Here is a 10619-nt window from a genome sequence, read left to right as displayed (position 1 = left end):
TGTGTGACAGAGCTGTGACCCTTCTTGCCCACATGGAGTTATAGTTTATGCTGAAGACTACCAACAAAGTGAAGTAAGGGTCCAGTCCCTGCATGGGACAGGTAAGTATGGTCGAAATATTTACCTTCAATTCCAGGCACCATTTTCCTCCATACTTTCAGATTGAATCCACTTTGCAGGAGGATAAACCCCCAAGAACTTCAGGCTCATCTGGCTTCAAAACTTCTTTCCACCCCCACTGGCCTTCTAAACCAAACCTGGAATATTGGAAGTAATAAAAGCAAAACTAAATCAAATTAATTTACAATGCATAGAAGCAATGTTTCTGTACCCCATCCCCCCCCCCCCCGCCCCAACCCCCCAGTTATTAGTAAAAACTTAATCAGGGCTCCAGAGCCTGCCTAAAAGGAGACAAATTCTAATGGCTGATCCACAGAAATTTAAATTACATTGGGAGTTTGTTAGAGCCCTATCATCTCCTGTTTGGTTCTCTAAATACATTGTGTATAAACACAATATATATTGATGTATGTCCTACTATCAGCTTATTTTCACACATCACTTTATCTACTTTTGGAGATATCAGCATGTTTCAGTATACAATTACAGAACCTGAAAACTCAATTAATGTTCTATTTGCCTGAGTATTAACTAAAACAATGTCTATAAATGCACTAGAAAAAAAAATTCTTACAGATTGTAGATGAACTTTTAAGAACTGACCCAGTGCCAATCCTTTCAACACCTGTGTGGATACAGGCAATTATTTTAGTTAATGGCACAACACAAGATCCCAGAGTGCACACATAAACCCACACTTTTCTAAGAGAGATTCAAGCAGGGATTACATAAAAGGTTTTAATAAAAACTGTAGTTTTGTTCTCATCATGAATTATTACCCATTCATTTTGTTTGTGAATGTAAACATATAATTTACTCTTCATTTAAGACCTCTTCTCATCAAACATAATAGCTTATGGAAGATATGTGGCCAGCATAAAGAAGAAGACATAGTTTATATCTTAGAGCTGCTTTTCATTTGAGTTCAGCTTTGCCTCTACATGTCTCCAAAAAAATAAAAACTTCTATATTGTCTTCCCTCTTCAGTAGTACTTTTCAGTCAGGTATTTTTTTCCCCCTTTTCTGACATTCTGTTAGAGGGAGTCTGCATTTGACCATTGAGGATATGAATGCCCCCTCAACACCCTTGTTTCCATTCCTTAGCAAAAGATGGACCTTATATAACTTGAGTTTCAATGAAGAAGGCTGAGGACTCATTTGGACTGCAATAAAATGAAAAACCTGTTGATTAGCAGGAGGGCATAGGTACACTTTTTATGTTTGCTCTTGGGGGTAACTAGTAATAATTTCTTTGTTTGTTTGTTTGTTTGTTTGATTGATTGATTGATTGATTGAAATAATTTTTACTGGGAGGCTAAAAATGACCAGCTGCCAGTGTTATATCACTTTTACGTAGGAGTCTGTGACCATCCACCAGGAATCATTTGCAAACTGGAATCCTGCTTGGAAAAAAAAAGGCTAAGCAAAGCAAATGCAGTGAAGCTTTGATAAGCTGTCTTACAGAAATAATATTGTTGATACAATCAAAATAAGCAGAATAGCCACAGAATGATGTAGCCAGGGTTTGATCCACAGTGGTGACACCCCAGCCAAGAGCACTGATCTAGCTGTGGCCCCAGTAACAGCAGCTGAAAGGTACCCAGGGATTCTCAATGGGAATGGAGCTCTGACTTCTAACCTGAGTAAAGTCTCCCTATTTGAATCATGAAGGAAAATGTCCAAGCCCATTTGACTTGGTGTTTCTTGCTCATCATTTAAGGCTAATTACCATTAGTCTCCAAGGCATGCAGCACTGCTCTGACCTGCTGCTCCTGACAGCCCAACAGGGCACGTTTCAGCTATATGTGGGAGCTGCTGTACCCTCCAGTTAGCCAACACGGAGACCTTTGATTAAACAGCTTAACACTATTTCCTTCTGCTAACCCATTCCCTTGTGTGGGAGCTGGAAGTACCTTGCCTGAAGGCACAATGCATCCCTACAGGCAGGAATTCAGGACTGTCTAACCCTGCCTCCCTGTCACTGGCTTCTTATTCTGAGAAGAGAGGCCCTTTAAACTTTCCAATGACCTCTTGACTTAGACATCGTTATCCTTCACTGTGGGGAGAACATACCTTTCCATCTTTTTTACTGTCTCGTTCAACCTCACTGGATTCATTGACAGAAACAGGCATAGATACATAAAATTGCTGTAATTGGGTCAGGCCATAGGTCTGACAGTGGCCAGTGATGATTGCCTAGAGAAAGAAAAGAAGAAGCAGTGCACAAACAGAAGGACCCTTCCCTTTGACAAATCTTCTCCGTGACCAGCAGTTTCAAGGCCATCAGAGAGCTGGAGTTTGTACCCAGACAATCAACTTATCATGCAAATACTATAATACCAAATAACAGCTAATACAAAACCCATTACTTTTTTGAACTCACAGATATGTTTTTCATTAAAAAACACAAATGTTTGTCTGCAATTGTATATGACACAGATTCTTATGTGTGAGTCATCAGTGTGTTTTGCTGTGCTTCTGTATTTGCAGGGACACAGATGCACTGGACTTTTTTTTTTCCATAATAAGCACATAAAGTAATTTATTCTTTTATCAACAGGATTTCCCTAATTATCTTTTAAGCTATTTTCATTGCACTCTCTCTCCCCCATCCTACTCTGCTTTTTATCAGAGGTCTCACAATTTCTATAATCCAATCCTCTCATTCCTCAGCCCCATTACTGACAAAGGTGTCACACACACTCTCTACCTTTGTAACAAAGATCAGCTTGCATAGGCAAGTCTTCGGCACTGTGGACCTGTTCTGCACTCTACTGAAATCACAGTCTAGTCTTTAAAAGGTTCTCAAGCTTAGAGACAATGTGCTATAAGAGGCATTACTAAATCTACCCCAGTGCACAGCACATTGCACTCTGTAACTTGCTGGTTTTGCAGTACAGTACAGTTCTTCTGCCATTTGAAATATAATTCAGTCCTATTCGTTCTTCTGTATGTTGCTCTGGAAGAGCATCAAGTATCCCTAGAGATAAAGGTGCTAGTGCTTTAAAAAAAAAAACAAAACATGATGTTCAGTGATATTCAATATCAGTGTTCATGTAAATGGGAAAAGCATAGCTTGCAAAACAGACTGTATCATTTGAAATGTGGGAGGTGTGTTTCTTCTTGCTAACTAGTGCTTGCTGGTGCAGGTGAAGTCTCAGCTGGGTGCAGGTGGTTGGACAAGAACAACAAAACAGTTCTTCTGCTTTACCAAACAGACTTAAACTTGTGGTTGTGAGTTGTGGTTTTTTGTTTGCTTTGGTTTTTGTTTTTTTAATTAATGGAACTGAAATTGGACGGTTCAAGGCAAGCAAAAGCAAGGCACCCTGTCTCCTTACTTTTGGGTATACAAATCTCCCTGTATTTATTCCATCAGGGAAAAAAGAGAAGAAGTGTCCAGACCTGGGTCTCTCTGCCTAGTTGGTCAGGAGCAGTGGGAGGGCATCCCTGCTATGTCCGAGTCTCCTGCTTGCTGCCCTCTGCTCGTGGTGACAGACAGTTTTGACCGGGCCACATCTCTGCTTCTGGAGGGAAAAGCAAAGCTTTCTCTGAGGCCTATTTCAGCTCCCAGGACCCTTGTGCTGCCCCAAATGTCTTTGCAGCTGCCCAGCGAGAATTTCTGTCTTTCACATCCTCTTCCCCTGCTTACACAATCTGCAGCTAGTATTTTCCTTTCTCTTTTTCTCTCTTTTTTTTTTTTTTTTCCCTTATCGCAGAAAGGCCTCCCCGTCTAATCTAATTCTCCCACTCCTTTGTCACAAGCAGATGTCACTTTTACATCTGTGCGTCTGCTCAATCCCCCCGTCTCCCCCAGCCCAGCAGATGTTGCCGCCGCCGCGGCCGCCGCCGCCGGGGGGAAAAGCAAAGCGCAGATCCCTCTGCTGGCCGCCACCGCCGAGGGGAAAAGCAAAGCGCAGATCCCTCTGCTGGCCGCCACCCGAACGCCACGGGTCTCGGCCGAGAGAGGGACGGACAAATAGAAGGGACTATTATTATTATTATTATTATTATTATTATTATTATTATTATTATTATTATTATTATTATTATTATTATTATTATTCCTTCTTCACTTCTTCCTCGCCACTATCATTACTATTGCAAATCCCCCCATCCCAGCTGATGAGGCAACAGGAGACCGGCCAAGAAGGCGTGCGGTGGCCTGGCATCCTAAGCCAGCGCGGAGAGGCAGAGCGGCAGCGCCGGTGTCCCCTGCCCCCGAGCAGAGCCACCAAGCCCAGCCCGAGCAGCCGCTGCCAGCGGGGCAGCAGCAGGGACAACAAAAAGTGGGAATTCTTTTCTCCCGGGAGTGGCAGGCAGCCCCGCGACGTGTCGGGGACAGGAAGGTGTCCCCGCACCGTCCCCCTGTAGCAGAGGAACAGCCAACACCTGTCCCCGCCCGCCCGCTCCCGTCCCCCGAGGGGCTCCGCAGCGCCGCGGGCGCGGGGCCGGCGAAGGCCGCGCTCCGTGTAGCCCGCACGCCAGGGCCCGGCCGCAGCGCCGTGGGATGCTCCGGCCGCTCCCTCCGGATAAAGCAATGGCAAAGGAAGCCTCGTCCGTGTCTAACATTTTATTCGGGCGGGTGGGACGGTGGCGGCGCGGCCGGAGCCGGCCCGGGACGCGCTTTCCCATGGGCGGCGGCGGCCGTACAAAGGCGCGCTGTTCCCTGTTTTGTTCCGCTGCCTCCGAGCATTCCTCCCGCAGCCTGAGGGGAGCGGACCGGGCCCCTCTCAGTGCTCAGGAAGAGGAAAGAACAGTGGCTTCTAAACACTCGGCGCGTTTTTCCCCGGCACCAGACCCCGTCGCGCCTCCAGCCGCCGCGCACCCCGCGCTGCCCGGCTGGGCCGGAGTTTACGATCGAGACAAAAGGGCTCTTCTGGAAGGAGGGAAAGAAAAGAGGGGGTGAAGCAAACGGGAGGCTCTAATTCTATTTGTGTCGCCTGGAAATCAGAGGGGTTTTTCCACACTTCGCCTTGATTTGATTATTCCTTGGAGATGGTTTCTCTGCCCCCAGCCAGACGCGTGGGGGAAGGCCGCCGAGGCAGTTGGCCTATAGTGGGAATAATCAAATTACCCATTTGCTGCAACTTTTGCGGCAGAACCGCTCGCGTGTAGAAAGAACAACTGGAGCCCAAATCCCTCGGAGGGGGAGCGGGTGAAACCCGGGCGGAAAGGGGACGGGAGGGGCGAGGGGTGAGGCAAACCATCCCCCGCGGCAGTGCGGAGCCGGCCACGCCGGGGACAGCGGGGCAGCCGGGGTGGCAAGGCCGGGGACGGGACAGGACAGGTGCCGGACGGGCAGCGCTGCTGCCCGCGCAGGGTCCGACACTGAGCGGCCCGCAGGCCCGGGCGGGGGAGACGGCGTGGTGCTGCTGCGAGGAAAGAAATGCGACACAAAAGGTGCTCCGCAGAGGAACTCGGATTTCTTCTTCTTCTTTTTTTTTTTTTTTTTTTTACGCCCTGTGTTGTGTTTGAGAGGGGTGAAGGCACCTCCTTGCCCCAAACACGTATTCATATTCATGAGAGCGCGCGTAAATAAAGACAAATCCCTGCTGTAGTAACACTTAGATTCACATCATTCTTTGGTGCCCTTTAGATTTGGGGGACGGAAGACAGATGTTTGCAGAGCTTTTCTCTTCTTGTCTGCTGACCATAAAGGGACAACCATTTAGAACTCGCAATTTGTTTCCATCCTCCCACTAAAACCGTGTTCACATTTATTTTCATTTCGACGGTGCACAAAAAACTGTCCACGGGCCATCAAAGGCCGTTCTTTATCAAATACACATTGTACAACATGCAACCGCAATAAAACTATCAGACCTCGCCATAAAACTATCACCCGGATCCTCAGCGGCTCAAGAATCTTCTGCTTTGTTTTATTACCCACCGGTAACTCATAGTGACATAGTCTCCCTCCCCCTCCCCCGCCGCAAAAAAATAAAAGGAAACCTCAGTCATTGGTGTAATTAAATACCGCTTTGGAGCGTTTTTAATGTATAATAAACCACCTCAAAGCACAGGAGCCTGTAGATTCCCCGTGTTCATCCGCTGGCTTTGAATTAAACTACTTAGTCTGGCAAATACTATGCAAGCCTAAATGCCCCTATAAAGACTTTATGAGGTTGTTACTTTAATTGTCGACTTGTTACAGAGCACATAAAGGGGGTAATGAACGCAATAAAACTAATTATCTACACATTGAAATCATATAAAATATCCAACGTTTGTTTACACAACAGTGAGATTTCATTCAGCATTTCCTATGCTGCCTACCCAGAGGAGAAATTTAATGAAATACGACTAACGAAGTGCAAATTACATCATCGGCAAGAAAACTCGGCGAAGATCCCCGGCGCTCCGCCGCCCCTCTCCGCGGCTGGCGGCGGCAGCGCGGAGCCTGCGCGGGTGCGGAGCAGCCCGCGGCAAGAAGGGGTCGCCGCTCCCGAGGCCAGCGGAGAAAAACGCCCGACCCAAGCGAGATCCTCCTGCTCCAGCTTCGGAAACTGCGTGTGCCACGTCGTGTTTGGAAACAGGTTTCCAGAAGCCCCCCGTCCCGACCGCATGTTTTAAGTGTGGCTTGGGTTTGCATCTTCTCCCCGCTCACTTCTCGCCCTCCCGAAGAAAGAAAAAGCAGGTACAAAATTGAATGTGCTTCATCCCGCACACATCCCCCGTATACCCTTCTCGATCCGCCTTTTCCATTCCAATATAAACGATATTAACGATAAATAACAATAACGACAATTTAATCCAAGCCTTAGGTGTTAGCGAACAAATAAAAACGGGGACACCAACCCCAACGAACACATCTGTTTAGCATCCAGATGTTTTGCATTCGAAGGCTTTATTCGTTGCCTTGTGCCGAAAAAAAATCCCAACATCTAGAGTGTCGGTCCAGAGACCCTAGGAGAGGACACAAACAACGAAACCTGGTACTCCAGCCTTGGAGAAGAAATGCGATTTGTAAGTTGATGGGTTTTTACCCCTGAATCAGGTGTATAATAAAGAAACACTCTCCCTCTTCCCATTAAAAAAAAAAAAAAAAAAAAAAAAAAAAAAAAAAAAGCAGCCCACTGGCTCACTTACTCTATTTTACAGTGTGCCTGAGTCGGCTAATGTCCCAGTCCTTTATAGCATTTCATGCACTTCGGGGGGTAGACTTGTTGTTAAATTGAGCGTGTAACGCTCTTACAAAACAGGTTTCTCGATGACATCAAGGTTTCTCTCCCTCACCAAGTGCGCACACACAATAAAAAAAAAATAATAAAAGGAGAGGGGAAAAAAAAGAAAAAAAAAAAAGAAAAAAGATCAGAGAGGGGTTGGGGGGCGGTGGGGAACCACGCTATCTCAATTTATGCCTAAGGTATATGATCAGTTAAAAAGGCTTAAAAGCAGGGGCAAATTGGATCAGGGAGAATCGTCACCCAACTTTCATTATTTCCAAGTAGTGTGATTGAATTAAAGGGCAGGGAGCTGGTTAGAAGGGAGGATCGAGGGGCTCAGTGCGTAATGGTGTGGTATTAAATTCTAATTAGAGATGCAGGAATCAGCGATAGGGAGGTTGGACAGCTCGGTCCCTCAGTGCCAGCCCAATAGACTGATGAGTTATTGTCATGTAAAAAGCGCCAGCAATAAGACCAACCGCTTTGCTATTGTCCAAGTGGAAAGAGCCAAGTTTATTATGAGGACTATATGCTCTAGAGACCTCAGGCAAGGCATCTCATAGGAGGCTTTTTCATAAAACTAGGCTCTGCTGGTAGTAAGGAGGCCACTCTCGAAGCAGGCGTTGAGCTGTGCACATCTCCCCACCACAGGCACCTTCTCCATATATCCAGCTTTTATTTCATTTTTTCCACTTGGCTGAGCCATCCAGAGCCTTTTCAATGTATAAAATGGAATATTCTTACCTCAATTCCTCTGCCTACGAGTCCTGTATGGCTGGGATGGACACTTCGAGCCTGGCTTCAGCTTATGCTGACTTCAGTTCCTGCAGCCAAGCCAGTGGCTTTCAATATAACCCTATAAGGACCACTTTTGGGGCCACGTCTGGCTGCCCATCCCTCACTCCAGGATCCTGCAGTCTCGGCTCTCTTAGGGACCACCAGAGCAGTCCATACGCAGCAGGTAAGGACCTCCAGCTTTCTTAGCCCCGGCAGCCGCCTCGCTGCTGGTATATAGGAAGCCTTGATTGCATTTGAAAATGGAAATGTGTTTAGTATTTACCAAACGAAATTTGCTTACACAAATGAAAGAATTTATCACGTTAGAAGCGATTGCAGGGAGGGGTAATTCACTTACAGGGTTACACTATCCTAGTCACACCCGAACCGCCAACAAAATTATCTTAAGCTGCCAAAATGATAGGCATAATTTATTTACTTTGCGATGAGACGTAAAGCTTAGAAAATAATTAAATAACCAAAGAGTAAAGCTCATTACCGACACTGTCTTAAAAAAAAGAGGAAACCCAACCCAACAACAGCAGCAGCAGTGCAGATCTATTTTTCGCCGGTCATTATTTTTACAGCACTTTTTACTGAAACCTCTTTAAAGAGGATCATCTGGTAAGACTAGAGAAATCCAAATAAATATAGAAGCAGTTTGGTAATATCATTACTGAGTGACAGCTAGCAAGCAGTCTGATGTTTCCTTCAATGCTTTCTGGCACTTTCAATCATTTTTCCTTTCTCCTATTGAATCTTTGGCTTTGAACAGGACCAGCCGGTGCTTTGCGGCTGGGTTCCGGCATTTTAATACACTCACATTTAACACATCCTCACATTCAGCCTTTAGCATACTTATTTAGTGTTAAACTTTGCTCTCTCTCTTCCCATATTTAACCCCCTCCTCGTTTTCTCTCCTCAATGACTACTGGACTCCTCCGGTTATTCAGGCGTATTAGGATCCCTCGGAAGGATGCGGCAGTTTTTTAAAGTACCGTTCGTCTTTCCGGAAAAATATCTTTGGGAAAGTCACCAGAGATTCACGAACTTTTTTCCCCCTTCTTCCTCTTTTTTCCTCTTTCCCTCCTTCAGTTCCTTACAAACTCTTCACCGACCACGGGGGTTTAAACGAGAAGAGAAAGCAGAGGCGGATCAGAACTACGTTCACAAGCGCCCAGCTCAAGGAACTGGAGAGGGTGTTCGCAGAGACTCACTATCCTGATATATACACCCGGGAGGAGCTGGCGCTCAAGATAGACCTCACCGAGGCGAGAGTGCAGGTATGTGCGGGCTGCGGTGCCGACAAGGGGGACGCGGTCGCGGAGGGACCGCGCCAAGGCTCACGGCGCTGCGGAAGGCACCGGCTCCGGGTGGAGGCGGGGGCCGGGGCGAGGGTGGCTCGGCGGGAGGCGGCGGCGGGGATGCCGCCGTGCTGCCCGCCCCTTGCTCCCCCTCCCAGGTCTGGTTCCAGAACCGCCGCGCCAAATTCCGCAAGCAGGAGAGGGCGGCGGCGGCAGCGGCGGCGGCAGCCAAGAACGGGGCGGCCGGCAAGAAGTCCGACGCCTCCCGCGACGACGAGAGCAAGGAGGCCAAGAGCACCGACCCCGACAGCACCGGCGGGCCCGGCCCCAACCCCAACCCCGCTCCCAGCTGCGGCGGAGGCGGTGGCGGCGGACCCAGCCCGGCCGCCGGGCAGGGAACGGCAGGGCCCGGCGGGCCGGGGGGAGAGCCGGGCAAGGGAGCGGCGGGGCCGGGGCAGGGCTGGGCGCCGGGGCCCGGGCCCATCACCTCTATCCCCGACTCGTTAGGCGGCCCCTTCGCCAGCGTCCTCTCCTCGCTGCAGCGGCCCGGAGGCACCAAAGGCAGCCTCGTCAAGAGCGGCATGTTCTGAGCGGCGGCGGCGGCGGCGGCGGCGGCGGCCCCTCCCGCTCGTTAGTATCCGCCGCCCGCCCATAGCGATGACCGGGGCCCGGGCTGCGCCAGGCTCCGCGGGGCAGGGACCCCGCGCCCCACGGGGGGCCGCGCCCGGCTCCCCTCGCTCCCGGCCCGGCGGCGGGGCCGGCCCCGCAGCGCCTCCGCCGGGGCGGGGCAGGGGCTGCCGGGCGGGGAGCGCGGGCCGCGGGGACTGTGCCCGCGGGCGGCCCGGCACCGGGGGGGCACCCTTCGCGCCCCTGGGGTTTTTTAAGTTCCTTTTCACGGTCAGCCGGAGGGACAAAGTGTCTTCTTCCCCTCCTCCCCTCCTCCCCCGCCACCCCGGGGCCCCGCGCCTGGGAGTGGTCCTTCCTCCGCCGTCCGGTGTCACTCTCCCTCCGTCGGGTCTTGGGTCTCTCCGTTGCCGCCGCCGCCGGCGCCAGCCGGGTTCAGCTCTGACCCTGCGGCCGCCGCCGCTCCCTGTACCGCCGATCCGGCCCCTGCAGGGCCCGCGCTCCTCACGGCCGGCCGGTATTTATTATTATTAATTATTATTATTATTACACGGTCTACGCAGTTTTTAGGCATCTCCGTTAGGGTTTTCTAATTTTATTTTAAAAGGCACAAACTATAGCTCTTAGT

At 49.5% G+C, this 10619-nt stretch overlaps 1 protein-coding gene across 1 annotated transcript; it reads left to right on the top strand.

The window, feature by feature from the left end:
- Nucleotides 1–3275: 3275 nt before the first annotated feature.
- On the top strand, nucleotides 3276–10361 carry PHOX2B (paired like homeobox 2B). The gene is made up of 3 exons (XM_063401841.1): nucleotides 3276–8247; nucleotides 9159–9346; nucleotides 9526–10361. The coding sequence occupies exons 1-3, from the start codon at nucleotides 8007–8009 to the stop codon at nucleotides 9955–9957; spliced, it is 861 nt and encodes a 286-aa protein (XP_063257911.1). The 5' UTR covers nucleotides 3276–8006; the 3' UTR covers nucleotides 9958–10361.
- The last annotated feature ends 258 nt before the right edge of the window (nucleotides 10362–10619 follow it).

The sequence above is a fragment of the Prinia subflava genome, chromosome 7 (assembly GCF_021018805.1).
Source record: "Prinia subflava isolate CZ2003 ecotype Zambia chromosome 7, Cam_Psub_1.2, whole genome shotgun sequence".
Taxonomy (NCBI): Eukaryota; Metazoa; Chordata; class Aves; order Passeriformes; family Cisticolidae; genus Prinia; species Prinia subflava.
The sequence above is the reverse complement of the archived record's forward strand: the minus strand, read 5'-3'. Positions and strand labels throughout refer to the sequence as shown.